Source organism: Hippopotamus amphibius, chromosome 6 (genome assembly GCF_030028045.1).
Source record: "Hippopotamus amphibius kiboko isolate mHipAmp2 chromosome 6, mHipAmp2.hap2, whole genome shotgun sequence".
Taxonomy (NCBI): domain Eukaryota; kingdom Metazoa; phylum Chordata; class Mammalia; order Artiodactyla; family Hippopotamidae; genus Hippopotamus; species Hippopotamus amphibius.
Window position 1 is genome coordinate 55,738,986 of NC_080191.1, and position 16,386 is coordinate 55,755,371.

The 16,386-nt window shown below is 38.3% G+C and overlaps 1 protein-coding gene across 1 annotated transcript in view; it reads right to left on the reverse strand.

Moving 5' to 3' along the window:
* Positions 1 to 16,386, reverse strand: part of SYNE1 (spectrin repeat containing nuclear envelope protein 1) — a 341,186-nt gene that overhangs the window by 213,451 nt on the left and 111,349 nt on the right. The window contains exons 51-58 of the mRNA XM_057737764.1: positions 15,939 to 16,103; positions 11,352 to 11,708; positions 6,419 to 6,555; positions 6,016 to 6,193; positions 5,186 to 5,368; positions 2,652 to 2,795; positions 2,164 to 2,319; positions 511 to 675 (exon numbers count right to left, since the gene is read on the reverse strand). Of these exons, the coding sequence (XP_057593747.1) occupies positions 511 to 675; positions 2,164 to 2,319; positions 2,652 to 2,795; positions 5,186 to 5,368; positions 6,016 to 6,193; positions 6,419 to 6,555; positions 11,352 to 11,708; positions 15,939 to 16,103 (1,485 nt within the window). The remainder of the gene's footprint in view (positions 1 to 510; positions 676 to 2,163; positions 2,320 to 2,651; positions 2,796 to 5,185; positions 5,369 to 6,015; positions 6,194 to 6,418; positions 6,556 to 11,351; positions 11,709 to 15,938; positions 16,104 to 16,386) is intronic.

Below are 16,386 nucleotides of genomic sequence, written 5' to 3' on the forward strand. Positions count from 1 at the left end.
AAGGTTTTGCCCAGTAAAATGTTTCATCTAAGTATTTTCTCAGAAAAAAAATGTGATGTGTCTGTGATGTACTCTGAAACTAGCCTCTTAACTGGCTACATCAAGCAATAACCATGTTTGGGTTGTTATTTTATTTTTCATTTTTTTAATTAAAAAAAAATCCATTTTTTTGGCTGTGCCGTGCAGCTTGCGAGATCTTAGTTCCCCAATCAGGCACTGAACCTAGGCCCTTGGTAGTGAAAGCATGGAGTCCTAACCACTGGACAGCCAGGGAATCTCTTTATTTTATTTTCATTTTTGTAAAGTATTTATATCTCAGTATATCCAGGCTCTATCGATTCAGAAATGTTTAGGCACGGCCACCCTATGCAAACAGGGTCATATCCACGGAGCACTCTTGGACTTCTCGTGGACAGAGTATGACATTATCCCATCAGGCAGATGGAGACTCGCGAAATTTTGAGAAAAAGAAATTCTGTAAATCAGAGACATTTCTCATCAAAGGCACACCTCAAGCTTGAGCATCCTGCTGTCCAGCACGCTCTTGTCAGAGGTCGGGGCACAGTAGGAATCTAGCATGTGGACTGCATCCGTCATCCAGTCTTGCAGGTCTTTAATCCCAAGGGATAACTGATTGTGTTCTGCAACAATTCTGTCCAGTCTGGACACTTTCTCCTGGAAATGACAGAAATCGTTTTCCAGCTGTCCCTTACACAGAGACCTCATAGCCCGAAGCGACTCAGATTGTAAAGCTAACCCCTTGCTCCAAATAACTGCTGTCAGCCATGGTTTGTATGCTCGCAGATACGATGCAAGGCTGTATGAATCTATGAGATGTGAAACAGCTTTCCTAAGAGTGAAAATAGGAGAATAATTGGGTCAAGAAGCAGGAAGATTACAATGACGATTTACTGCCCCTCAATGTACTCGCTACTCTTCTTTATGAAAATTGGGATTTTTTCAGAAATTTCATTAATTTCTTCCTCACACCTTGTCTGGAAAACCCACTGAAGTAGTTTCTGCTTTCACATGATCATAATTAATACCAATTGATACCATAATTGATACCAATTGATACCACGTACCCACATGACCGACATTGTAACCAGTTCTAAAAAACAGTAATCTGAGATTTTGTAATATCCCTAAATTTGGGACCATAAATGTGGTTTTATTTATTAAGTTAAAGCTTATATCCAACACAGTGAAGATTTTATAAATATAATTTTCAGCCCTTAAAAAGCATATGAGTCTCTGTTGATTTTTTGGTATCTAAATGAATAGAAAGGGATAGAAAGACAGCCTTAATTTATTCTAATTTTAGATATGTGCCAGATTTTCTAAAGACGAAAAAGTAAAAAAACATGGGTGTAAACATAGACTCTTTACTCCAAGACCTATACTAGGGTGATTGTCTCAAGGATGTTTCATTCAGGATGCAAACAGCAGGCCATGAGTAAGCCCACCCCGAAACAGGCAAAGCCAAGTTACAGCAGGTTCCCTACATTCTCAGATCTGAAATGCAACAGGGAAATACAGGCCACAAATATTACAAGGCAATGAATCTCAAGGTGGGCTGGCCCTATGAAGTTCAAGATGTGCCTGCTGAATGCTCTAAGGGAGGCCACTGTGGGATCCCATTTACTTTTTTCTACACTGTTAGAAAAGAGCTTTAATCAGTTATAGGAATCATTGCCAGTTTTGAGCCCTGTTCTAGAATCTGAACTGAAACTCAATCAGCACATCTTTGACTACCATGTAATGAATATAAAGAAATGAGACAAACAGAAAAAAATTATCCCCGACTCATTCTGTTTAGTCCACTAAATAAATTTAAACTGCTTTGAATTTCTGTTTTTCTAAAGTGATTTAATCCGTGTATCTTTAGACGCAATATTCTGAATTCTGCCTTATGTTTAGGCTTTAAGTCTTCAGAATAAAAGCCCTGGGGAACATACCACTTCAGGATTAAAGGGAATATTCTGTGTAAAGAGATGGGAATTCTCTTCAATGTTTGAAACCTCCTTTGCTCTTTTCAGACAAGCACATTGAGATGACGCAGCACAAATGTTTGGCTGGGGTGGCAAGGCTGGGAAGAGCACTCACACGCCACAGCCCTGCCCTGGGCTCCCACACTCCCACACAGCACATGGCAGGCGTTACCTTTGTTACATTGCTTAGCGCTAGATACTGAGAAGACAGCTGTGACACTCGGTGCATAAAGCTCCTGCTGGCCGCTTGGCCCTCCCACAGCTGCTGAGCTTTCTCTTTCAGCCTGTGGAGCTGAGGCTCGTAGCAGTGTATTTCCTCAAGGACAGACTGAAAAGCACAAGCGAGTCACTATTAAGAGTTTGGGGGAGAGCACATCGCAGACAAAGCTTCGGCCCCAAGACCGCGGAAACAAACACCGGCAAGTAACAGGTGTGCCCCGAAGGCGTTATGATTTCCAAGCTACATACAGTGTGGACTACAGGACCAGACAAATCACACCCAAAGGAAAGCTGGGAAACAGGAAATCTGAAGTCTGGGAAGGGTGCATGCTATCTCAGGACAGCATCATCTAACTCCACGGTGCTTGCATGCCTCTGATCTGAATGCGCGGCAGACGAGGGGGGGCCGTGGATGGCTGGACAGGCTGAGGGGTTGATCACCTGCAGCTTCTGCTGTTCCCGCCTCTTCGCTGGCAGGTCATACAGGCGATTGAGGCTTTCGTGCACCATCTTCTCGGTTTTACTCAGCCAGTCCTGTACAGGCTCGGCACTTACTTCAAAGTCCTTCATTTGGATCTTTAGATTCTATGAGGTTTTAGACAGTGTTAGGGACCAAAAAGAGATGTTAATACCAAGTCCAGAGTCCTTCACTTGGCATTCAAAGCCCACCCCAACCAGGCCTCCTCACCCATCTCCCTTTCTTTCCCTGTTCCCAATGTCTGGAACATTCTATCCTTTACCTTGGTATCTGGATAATTCGTGAACATCCCTTTAGAGCTTTTTAAGTTCCACTTTTTAATAAATGAATGTTTCCCTCATTATCCAGGCCACCCCAGAGTTCACACAGGCCCCCTTCTCAGCCTCTGTCACATTTGTTGTTTATACCAGTCACTGTATACTTTATCACAGACTGGGTTAGATGGTGAGTGTTCATCTCATGCCTGCAAGCCTGCCTACAAGTAGATTACAAGCTCCATGAGGGGAGGGTTGTGTCTGACACTTCGTGGGACACATCATGGTACCTTGCAGGAATATAAAGACATCTTTGCAAACATTTTTTTGATTTTGATTAATGGTGACACGAGAAATAGCATATGGTTGATAGGCTTATTATGTTTTTAAGAAACAATTTGTTTATTCTGATTTGTAAAGATACAAGAAATATGAAATAGTGTTCTGTGTTTACTACATAAGAATGTTGTCACCACTTGCACAGGTAATTTGTAGCTGTCATGTGTATTTGAAAAAGTTTTATCTGGTACCATTTCATCTTAGCCAAAGTGTTTATATCCACATTCTATTACTTATTAAAAATGCTAGACTGAAGTGAATTTGAAATTTATGTTACCATGTGAACCCACTAAAGGATTTTAAATTTAAATTTAAATCAGCTTCGTTGGGGGAAGAAGAGGGAGAGGAGGCTAGAAGAATAGGTTGGGATGAGCTTGTATCTCCATAGATTTGTCTGTCCTGGACATTTTATATAAATGGAATCACACTATAAAAAAAAAATTTAAATCAGAGCTTTGGGTAGTATTGTTGACACTCAGGACACCCTGGCGCTGCACATTCAATTCCTTCTACCTGAAACGTACATCGGCCTGGGCAAATTCAAGGACTGTTTAGCCTTCGAGGTTCAGTTAGAATGTCGCCTTTCTGGATACTTTCCTTGATTTCTCCAAATAGAGTTAGTTGTATCCTTCTTTGAGTGACTACCATATCCCGAGCATACCTATGTTATATTGCAACCATCTCTTTATAAACTGTTTCCCTCTTTAGAAAATGAATTCCCTGAGGAATAAGAAAAGACCAACAATTTTGTATTCCTAACATAATGCATGGGACATAATAGGTGTTATTACATGTTTATTCCTAATGGAAATGAGGAAGTATGGAGGGAAGACAGGAGGGAAGGAAGGAAGGAAAGAAGGAAGGAAGGAAGGAAGGAAGGAAAATGAGAAAAACAGGAAGGCAGGTAATTCCTGACTTCCATCAACTCCTGGACATCTCTTGAACGAGGTAACCTCACTAGGTATGCTAGATGTACTACCCTCAACAGCAGATGCTTCCCAGCTCAGGCCACACTGCACTAATGATCCCTGCAGGGTTAAGAGTAAATTTCTGGGCACTCACAATGGTTTCATTAAATGGAGGATGTCTGCCATGAAAGAAGAGCCACCATGACAAAGGAGGACTACAGTGATCTCTGGTTAGGGAAGAACTGAAGAAACATCCATTTTCTCTTTCCAGATATTATTTCTCTATTATTATTTTTTCCATCTTGCATTAATTATGACCATAACTAAATTAAGGCTCTATTCTGCTAGGAAGCATTATTATTATTTTTTTTTTTTAGGAAGCATTATTTTAAAAGGGAAAAAATACTCTCTGTGCCTCTCAGTTATTCTCTAAGAGAAGACTTGGTACGCAAAACATGATCGCAAGAAAAAATATAATTGCATTGTGGCAGAAATTATGTTATGATTGTAAGGAATTCAACTTATGTTGTCTCTGGATAAAATAAAATAAAATAACTATTGTCTCTTTGCATACTGAACTCTTAAAGCCTACTCCTTGATTGGTTATAATATACCGTCTCATCCATAGCATTTTGTAGCTTTACGTGGATATTTTTGTTCATTTCTCCTAGGTCAACTTCCAAAATTAAGGGATTTCAAATGGCCAATTAAGTGATCTTGCTTAAAAGTAAAACCAGTTGTTCCTGGTGGGATGGTGCATGGGTAAGCCTGTGATGACAGCCCCAGGCAAGAAGCTATCAAATTCCTCAATGAGGTCCATACTTCAACACTGAGCTGATTCTCAGAGTTATCCAGTTATCCACCAATATTCAGAGAGGGCTGGCCAAAATCAACGATGGGTATTTGGAGGTATTAAATACAGTACATCGTATTGTAACAATGACAACAGCAACAACAAAAACACAGCACACATCCGAGTGGCTGGCTACGGTATACCTCTAGGGCAGCTTCCTTTTGGTGGAGATTTGAATGAAAATTTTTCCAATCTTCTTTTGCAGTTGCAATTTTAGCCTGGATGCCGCTAGCTTTCTCTTCGGTCAACAGAGTACTCAAAAGTTCCCCTTTAGAAAGCATCATGTTTAGCTTGTGCTGTCCATTTTCACTTTCTGACAAAAATTCCTATAAAGAAAAACGTAAGAGATTAGGCATAATAAAATGCTGTAACCATTGTATTTCCTACTTATTTCTCAATACAATCAAAGAAAAGAAATAAACACTTTTTATTGTATATATTAAATGACTAAGATTCTTTTACCCTGTTTGTACAAAAATACCCTTATGTGTTACTGTATTATGTGTGTATTGTATCCAATAATAATCTTAGGTAACTGATATGGTTATTGTGAAAATTAATGAGAAAATCTGCTTAGAGTGCTCAGCCACAATATGTCACATATAAAGAGCTTTTAGTATTTGCTAAATCCCTATTAATATATAAAAATGGCATGAATTTACATCAATGGACTAGTTTCTTTTCGTGTACACATCAATAGTTTCCAGCAGGGATTTACTTAAAATCTGCGTTTCCTAAGCAAACTTTAATATGCTTATAATAAGATCTAGAGGCACCTTCTTAATCCACTTAAGCACCATTATTAGATAGTTCTGGATCTTCCTTTTTTTTTTGGCTGTGCACCTTGTGGGATCTTAGTTCCCAGAACAGGAATTGAACCTGTGCTCCCTGCAGTGGAAGCACAGAGTCCTAACCACTGGACTGCCTGGGAATTCCCAGCACCGTCATTAGAATTAATTGATCACACTCTTACCTGTATTTTCTGAAGACTTGTTGAAACTTCGCTAATATTTTGAGGTATATCAAAACATTTAGCAGTAGTGATCTTTGCATTAACCAACCACTGTTGGAAATCCTTGAAGGCTCTTCGAAATCTTTGCTGTAAAATCTGCTCTTTATTCTGACAGCCCTTGGATGCTTGCAAACAAAGACTAAAACCATGATTTGAAACATTTAGTAGGAGAAAAAAATGATAAAGTAGATTAAAATAATGTTCAATGGAGTCAACAGTCCTGAGTATGCACTCACACCATTTGGTAATGTATATAAAGATTACTTAATTTATATTATTACTGGACTCACAACTTAAAATAAACAAACCTCTGGCTTTTCATTTGTGTGAAAATATTTTGAATACCAGTAAGGTTCATGCTCACCAATTATATTCTTTAATCAAGCCAGAAACTTTCCCGCTGTATGTACTCAGGTCTCTAGAAAATCGACAAAGTTCATTCAGCTGAGACTTGAGATCCTCCGTCTGAGGCTCTGCTTTTTGTAGAGCATCCAGTATCTCCTATTAGGAAAGAAGAAGACAGAGGAGCAAACGTTTAAACTTGGTGATTTCCACATCCTCATACTATACATGCATAAATCACATAATAAACTACTAGTAAGGAAAGAACCAACACAGTAGATTCTGTAAGGAAATGAGATCTATTTTCAGGATTTGCATCCTTTTCAAGGAATGGATAGCCACTTGAGCATCTAATGTTATGGGGTAGTCAAATGATCAAGTGGTCAAGTAACTTAAAGTGGGACAAGAAAAAGAGAAGCAAAAATAGCTTAAATTGTTTATAAAAAAAAAACAAAAACATTCCGACTAGGCCATTGGAAAATGTGTATAAGTACTGTTTAAAGGTGAAAGAAATCATTTCAAAGCAAAGAAAAATTTATTTTGGATTAAAAAACACATATAGCAACTGATTATACCTTGTATATACAGTTAACTTTCACATTAAGGATTTCTTATATTCTGGGACTTCCTAGGTGGCTCAGTGGTTAAGAATCCACCTACCAATGCAGGGAACATGAGTTCGATCCCTGCTCCAGGAAGATTTCACATGCCTCAGGGCAACTAAGTTTGTGCACCACAGCTGTTGAGCCTGTGTGCCACAACTACTGAAGCCCACGTGCCTGGAGCCCATGCTCCGCAACAAGAGAAGCCACCACAACGAGGAGCCCGGGTACCACAATGAAGAGTAGCCCCCTCTCACTGCAGCTAGAGAACGCCCATGTGCAGCATCAAAGACCCAACACAGCCAATAAATAAATAAAATAAATTAATAATCAATTAATTAAAAAAAGAATTTCTTATATTCCAGAGGTCTAATTTAACAAGCAATTTATTCATTTCATAGTTTCATTCATACAGTCATCAAATATTTGCTAAACGTCTGGTATGTGCCAATCATTTTGCTGGAATTTGGCACCCCCAAAATGACTAATGGTATAATTTTTTGTAGTTGAAGAGCTCACAATTTAACAAGTGAGAGAGAGAGAGACGTGAATAATCACAGGACTGTGAATCCCTAACCCAAAATAAAGTGTTAGGATTTGACAAGTGTACCTCTGAAATTAAGGCCATGGTCTACTAAGTTACACAAGGTGCTTTGCAATCAGATCATTCTTCTTACAGCATTGTTGCAAGGAGCAAATGAGATCACCAGTGTCAAATACTTAGCATAATTCCTGGCATACCAAGTGCCTAATTAGTAAAGACAGCAGGTTATTTAAGTGGGACTGTGTGGATAATAGCATTGCCAAGGTTAAAAAAAAATTATTAAGGAGGAGGGGCAAGGAGTATTCAGTGTAAGTATTCAGAGAGCTGTTGCTGTCACTATTACTATTCTCAGAGATATTTATCAAGACATGGCCTAGATTTGTAGGAAAAACTTGCCTCTCAACAAAGCAGGTCTGTGTTGTATTCTTCATCCTAGCAAATGGCACCAGTGTCCTCCCACTGATCCCGATCAGGAAACTAAGCATCATCTTGGCCTCGCCCACTTCCCTTCTCACTCCATATAAGAGAAATGAGGTCTGGTCTATTCTGTGTCTTAACTCTTTTAATCAGTTCAGTTATCTCTTTTCCTCTGCTTCTTGACTCTCACAGACCTCATTTACTCTGCAGAATGGCACGATGTTCTCGTAATGTGACTCCTGTTCTCTAGTGTCTCTCCTGTGTGTTCCCATTCCTCAGTAATTTTGGATCTCAATGCTGTTCCTCCACCTCATCCATCTGATCAATCTGTAGTTGCACCTCAAGGCTCAGCTCAAATCACAGCTCCTCTAAGGATGATCTACCCTCTGTCCCACCTCTTAGGGGCTTATTTCAAGCACACACAGTACCTTGTCAGCACTCATCGCAATCCAGAGTCCCCACTGGTCTTTAACTTGCTGGCCTTTCTACCCAGACTGTGATTCTCAGAGGAGGGAAACTCTTCTCTTGGTTTTAAAATGCTTTATTTAGCTTAGTGGATGGGCTACAGTGGAGTCTAAAATATTTTAATTTATAAAATTCACAAATAATAACTAGAAAGTTTCTCTCCAAAACTCCAAACACTAAACTCGTAACTACTATTTTACACCACGTTGAACCATTTATTTAAGGAAGAACATTATAAGAACTAAAGAAATGTATCACATACAAAAAGTAAAAAGAACCAGAAATTCAAAGTGGTCATTTATAAATTAGATGATATGACAAAAAAATGAAAAGCTTTTGACCAAAACTTTATACTAAAAAAAAAAAGAAATCTAAACTTCATCATAAATTAAAACATTTTAGCAGAAACTTTCATTTTATAAATATCAGGTCAGATACTTCTGTTTCAGTTAAGTTCTAGAATGCATTGTTTTTCCTTAGAAGTTATACAGTTTAATAAAATTGCTAAATTTCTAACACTAACAACCTAATGGATATTAAAAAATATGAGTTTTGCAAACATAGTGAACAACATATTTTGCAACATGACAACATAACTTACACATGATGATCCATTTTTATTTTTTAAAGGATTTCTTGAGTCTCATCCCTTCATTGCAGAAGAGAGAGTAAATACTTGTGAAGTTTTGTGTCTATTACTATGGTTTTCAGCAATGACAAGCCGCACCCCATCCCCAACAGCAAGACAACGCCAAAGAACGCCGGCGAATCCATTACTTTGTAAAACTTTTCCTATGTATTCACAGCATGGAAGTATTATCACTATTTTTTAAAATTTAAAATTTTCCTAGCTTTATTGAGATAAAATTGACATAATATATTGTATAAATTTAAGGCATACAATGTGTTGATATGATATATTTATATATTGCAAAATGATTACCACTTAGCTAACACCTCCATCCCATCACATAATTACCATTTCTTTTTTGCGGTGAGAATATTTATTATCTGTTTTTTGTGTGTGTGTTTTTTTTTTATTTTGTTTATTTATTTATTTATTGGCTGTGTTGGGTCTTTGTTGCTGCGTGAGGGCTTTCTCTAGTTGTGGCCAGCAAGGGTTAGTCTTTGTTGTGCTGCACGGGCTTCTCATTGCTGTGGCTTCTCTTGTTGCGGGGCATGGGCTCTAGGTGCACGGGCTTCAGTAGTTGTGGCACGTGGGCTCAATACTTGTGGCTCACGGGCTCTAGAGCACAGGCTCAGTAGTTGTGGCACACGGGCTCAGTTGCTCCGCGGCATGTGGGATCTTCCTGGCCCAGTGATCAAATGCGTGTCCCCTGCACTGGCAGGCGGATTCTTAACCACTGCGCCACCAGGGAAGCCCAATTATCTCTGTTTTTATTTAATTTTTTTCATTTATTCTTTTCTCCTAGTTTTATTGAGACATAATTGACATACGGCACTGTGTAAGTTTAAGGTATACAGCAGAATATCTCCATTTTAAGAGAAAAATATCATTATTAGAAATAAAAGAAAATCTGAATATTGGGATGCAATGTAGTATTGTAATTTAAAAGTGTGAACTTTAGAGCCAAATCTGGAAGTAGATTTAAGCAGAGGGCTGTCAGCTTTGAATTATTAGCACCATTAAAAGTCCATATTCACTTTTACATTATCATGGGCATTTTTTATAGGCTTCACCTATTATTTTCACTAATAGTATCAATGAAAAAATGCTAGCTCAGAAAAGTAATGTAATCTAAATGCAACCAAGTCTTTCTCTTTTAAAAATGTCATTCGTATTAGTGGAAGAGAAAGGAAGGGAAGAAAAAAGAACCAAAACATTACAACTGATTTGTTTGAAATCAGAGTGAATAACACTGACTACATGGGACAATTACCAGCTTCCTTGTCCCTGTTTTATAGAACTGCTTTTATGTGTTTTATTCTACGGCTTAAGCCTAAAGGATAGGAAAGGCATGAGGAAAAAAAAAAACAGAAAACCTAGAAACATTATAAATAAAATAGTATGAAGAGATGATTATAAAGTTTTATTTTGTGGTGTGCTGTATTTGTTTCAAATACTTGACTTAAAACAAGACAATGTGGGAAATACCACGTGACTTACTACAGTACTGGCTGAAGCTGTTTTGAAAAGATTATAACATAAATAGAAATAGAGAAGTTTACTAAACTTCCTTTTAAGGACATCCACGATTCAGAGCACTATAAAACTGCAAATATCAAAAGGCTTTCCAAGATACTATTTAACGGTAAAAGAAAGAAAGAAGATTTCAGGCTTCTGCCCTTTCTTCACTCTTCCTTTCATGCTTCCCTTCCTCATATTCTGAAACAGCGGCTGTTAGTTCAAAAAAAACGTCCACAAGGCAACTGGTAAGCATGACTAGGAGTTCTGTTAATGGGTTAATTCAAGCACAGCTGTCAAAGCCACACACAAGAGAGCTAATCAGGGTGAAAACTATTAGTTGTGCTTTAGGAGATTACCAAACGTTTCTTTCAAAGCTATACACTCAATCATTTAATTGTTGGAAGTAATTCCCCGGCAGAAAACAGCTATGACTCTCCGTCTATTTATGCCTCTACCCACAGGCCATTTTTTCAGACTGCAGGGCTGAACACAATATTGCAAACTCTTACACCATAAGAATGAAAGTAAAATACTTCCACTAACAATAAATGCTTATTACGGTAAATAAAAACTCCTTCTCCCTTATGTCTGTATGCTTACAATATTTTGATTTATGAAAAAAGGAAATGGGTCAGCTTTACAAATTTAATTAGGTAAATACTTATTTTTCCAAGTCTGAATGTTGCATGTTCTTAGTTAGCAAGGATTTTTCAGCAACAAAGAGAGGCAAACAAAAATTTTAGCATAACCCCCAACAGAAAATAGAAAGTCAACTTACCCTGCCCTTCTGCCAGCATTCCACTAGCTCCGTATCTGTGTTCTTGCCTTCCAAGAGAGCTAACTGCTGAGCCCAGCTTGTCAGGAGGGCACTGAACTGTTCCACGGCCTGCTCCAGCTGAGACACTTGGCCTGAGAACTCCTGCTCCGAAAGGGCCATTTGGCTAACCAGGTTCTCCAAGCTGGTCTGCGTTTGCAAAACACTGTCTTCCCACTGCTTCCAGTCCGCACGCAGGGCCTGCATCTCCGTGTCCAAGAGCTCACAGCCACTGGCAGTTGTGTTCTGTTTCACTGCAGGGGCCAGCGACTCTACTCTGCTTAGGCGGCTTGCACCAATCTCTCTGGAATCCATCAGCTCCTGTAATGGAATATCACCATGGCAACCGAGGAGGCTCTGAGTCACTTGGGCTGCGAGCTTCCAAATGTGTACAGAGGGAGACCCTGTCCTGCTAGGAAGTTTTAGCAAGCGTGCCACAAGGAACCGGAATCAATTCATCCGCCTCCTCCTAAGTTATAATAGCAGAGAATTATCACTGTGAGCGCCAAGGTTTGTGGTGAAATAAGTTGAGGAATCCACAACATTCTGAAATAGACTAAGGAAGGAGCCTGAAATCAGACATTGTTTGAATATGTGAAACTATTTTGATAAGTGATTTAAATATTTGCCTTTGGTGTAGTGCTCCTGTAAATGTGCGAATCCTATTTTTCCCTAAGTTGACGTCAAGACAAGTGAACACGGGTTGTGGCAAAACTGTACTCTGCTCATGTCTCTACTCTATTTTTATCTTCTTCCCTGAGATGGTGAATCACATCACACTTCCGTTCCACTAGGAATCTAGCTAATCCATCACAATAAAAAAATAATCTCTACTCGATTTCAAAACTTCAGTGTGTTAAGTAAACATTTTTATAGTAACTAAAATAAATAAATCAAAAGTTCAAAGTAACCTTTAGACCGCATTCATTTATTACTATTATATTTACTTTTAAAAACCTCACTAGAAATTTCACGGTTTAACTGTAACTTTTGGGCTTAAAGTACGCAAACGCTCTAAAAGATAACAAGACAAAATTAAAATATGCATTGCTAATTAGGTAAAACAGTGGCACTTCTTTCTGAGAACTGACTCTTTTACAGACTCTATTCTGATGTTTATATACTTATATATCTATTGCTAAAGCCAGGATTTTGTTAGTATTAATACAAAATTATGACTTTGCTTCTGGATTAAATAGAAGGAAAAGATGATGATTAGGGAAAAAAAAACTTCCAGAAGAAAATCAATTACAAATTAACAAGTATAAGAAAAATAGGGGTATTAAGTATGAAGCATGTTTAACAAATTATGTTGAACACAACTATGTCTTACCTACTTTATATACTATAGTTCATATTTCATTAGATTAGCTTGAAATAAATATCCTCTCATAATTATGAGAGCCACATTTTAGTACAGATCATTTAAAAGTATTCATATAGTAGTCCAAAGCATAATCTCATGAAATCCTTATACACAATTAGCATTTATATACATATTCATCACCCTTTTCTCAGCAGTAGGATGCTAAAAATCTTTTTTGTTTATCAATGCATATAGTAAGTAGTGATTTGATGAAGAAAAATTACAACTTTTTGAAAAGAGCTGTGTATAACTATTAGATTTAAATACTTATAATTTGCCTCTGTGAGTGATTTTGAATTTGGAGTTTGGAGGGTATCAACGGTATCAACTGTCAAAAATCAGTTTCCCAAAATACTCTCTGTTTTCTTTGGCATGACATTGGGATATCTCAATATTTGCAATCACTAGTTCTACTCATCCAGATTTTGAACAAGGATATCACCATTTTGAAGTGTTCTGAAATGACTTTTTCATGCCTTTCCCCATCTTGTATTTAAACTGTAAATATTATATGTACATACACACCTTCATAAAAACATACATGTTTGGCTTTGAAGTTGCCTGTTCTTGGTCACCGCTGGGGGTGGGGAGGGATGACACTGAAGGTCAGCGACAACGCTACCTGACTTCCTCCAAGGTTCCTCCTCACCCACACACCAGCCTACACTCAGGCCTAACCTGGACTTTGACAGGTAATTTCTGCCAAGCTGTACATTCTCTTTCCCAAACCCCAATTTCTTTCTGCCAGCTCCTTCTCTCACATTTCCTATATTTTTTGAAGTATTTTATAAAAGCATTTCAAAAAAAAGAGCAATGACAACCCAGAAATCAGCCTTTGTAAAGAATTACCTTACTTTTCTTATACCAACATCTCAAAACATGAGTTCATCCTTGCTATCTGGTCTTCCACCCTACTCTTCACTCCCCAGTCCAGGTCATCCAGTGTTCCTCCTGACCTGGCTATGGAAATGGCTCTTGGTGACTGCCAAGCAGCTTAACTGCCAAGTTCAGGGGACATTCATTAGTCCTCTTTTTTAAATTTTTTATTTTACTATTATTATCATTATTATCATTATTTGGCCATGAGGCACGTGGGATCTTAGCCTCCCGGCCAGGGAGCAAACCCAGGCCCCCTGCAGTGGAAGCATGGATTCTTAACCACTGGACAGCCAGGGAAGTCCCATCGTTAGTCCCCCTCTTAATGGCCATCTCTTTTTGTTTTTGTTTTTGTTTTGGCTGCACTGTGCAGCTTGTGGGATCTCAGTTCCGTGACCAGGGATTGAAACCAGGACACAGCAGTAAAAGTGCCAAATCCTAACCACTAGACTGCCAGGGAACTCCCCTCATGGCCACTTCTTGATGTTTCCATGATGGTGACCACCTCCTCCAACAGGGGCCCTGGTGGACCACACTGTCCTTTCCCCTCTCATTATTATCTCTCCTCTCTTTCCTGCCTCTTCCTTTCAGCTTCTCTTCTGAGGCCCCTTAAACATTGACAGCACTCATATTTTGGTCCTGTGCACATCATTCTGTTTGCTTTACACATAGGTCTTGGTTTCATTCACTCCGGTGACATCACCTACAAATTACGTGCTGATCATTCCAACTTGTGTCTTCAATCCAGATTCCTAATCTGAAATTCAGACTTGAGTGTTCAACTGCCTCCTGGACATCACCACCTGGCTATTCACATCCATCTGTTCACACTGAACACTTCATCCCTCCTCCTCCATAACCTGTCTCCTCTGAATGTACTTGTTTTCCTCAGGTGGAGACAGCTCTGCTGACTCTAGGTAAAGTCTTGACCATCATGTTTGACTTTTCTGACATTGTCCCTCCATAGCCAATTAAATCACTCATACAAAATCCATTGGGTTTTCTTATTGTGTTCTATGTGTCAAGCATGTTGCTAAATGCCTTATGAGTACGATCCAATTTAGTCCTCAAAACAACTCTGTGAGGCAGGTAGCACTGTTATTCTTATGTTACGAATTAAGAAAGAGATTGACACTTCAGAACATCAAGTGACTTGCCCAAAGACACAGCTAGAAAAGCAGTAGAGGCAAGATGCAGTGTCAGGGTCTGATTCTAGAGCCTGAACATGAAAAGTCTTATGCTCTGTCGTTACACTGGATGCAGTATCTTATAAACATCAGTCTGTGCACCACCATTCTCTCCTACACTGCAATTTCCTTGAGGGCTGCACAACCCTGGTTGAATAAATGGCTGGATGGCTGGATGAACGGATGAATAAATCAAAGTATTAGTGAGGAATATATCGAAGAAATATTTTAGAGAATCGCACAGATAATAAGAATTTAGCAAGTGGCTTTATGTGGTTATCTCATTTGAAAACCTACGTGGTCATGGTAAGATTTAAATAAGATGGTACCTTCTGAACGGTTCAAAGTAAATCCTCAAAATGTAGTTATTATTATTATCATCAACTATCATTTTCATGTTCTGATTTCCAGGTATCAGAACACAGCCTGAGTCTTCCATTTCTCACCACAATTATACTACATATTCCAGCATTTACTCATCTACAACTAAATAACTGAGGATTTCATCATTACCTATTTTTCAGATTAAAACTATTGTTCCCAGAGAGGGGAAATTATTGCAATTTAATATTCAAGTAACTAAAAATATACTTGTTCCACCTGCCTCAGATATGTGAATTTCCTTTTTTTTTTAAGTTGTCCTTATAAGCAGTAAACTAGGAGATAATTTTAAAGCCTTTTAAAGTACTGTCTTCTACTATGTTATTGTACTATTGGCTAGGAAGGTAGAATAAAACAAGTGAGTGACATTTCCTAATTATTATTCAAATACATTTAACCAAGTTACTTCATAAGCTTTTCTTCCACTGTGCTAGAAAATATTATCTGGTTTTGTCAGCCCACCAATCTGGTGCATATTTCGTAGGTTTTGATGCTACAACAATTAGCATATTTGCATAGAGAAGCATCTAGGGACAATGTTCTACTTTCCTCACAAGTGTAAAGTGTTTTAAATTCCCTTTTTTCTTTTGCTTAAGGGCAAAGTAATAAATACCAACAAATAGAAAATAGGAAGAAAACATTTTAAATGAAGAGTCTTATCCACAGAATCTTTATCACAGGCGTGTGATACTCAAGAACTGATGAAACAATGAAGTGATAAAAATCTGTTCATTTTCTGACCTTAATTTTAGATAACTTTTTTTGGGTGGCTGATGAATCTCCAGACATATCTGACCACCGATGAAGTTCTTCCTTTGCCGAATGCAGCCAATCCGTGAATTCCTGGACTGCATCTAAATACATGAGATGGTCTTTTACGATCTCTTCCACTTTCCTCATTTTCTCCTAGTAGAGAAAGAACAGTACTTTAAAAGTAGTCACTATTGAGAATCTGAAATCAGACAAGGCAACAGGTGTCAATGATCTTAGAAGATTTCATTCTTATTCTTGAATTTTCTTTATGTTTAATATGTTCAAATGAAAACATCAAATCTTAGACTGAAAGACTTTGAGGAGGCAACTATTTTCCTTTGTTTTCTTTAGTCTAGCTTAGAATAAAAATCTATGCTTAATGAACGTCGACTAGCATCCCCCACTAGCAATCCACTTTATTATTATTATTATAATA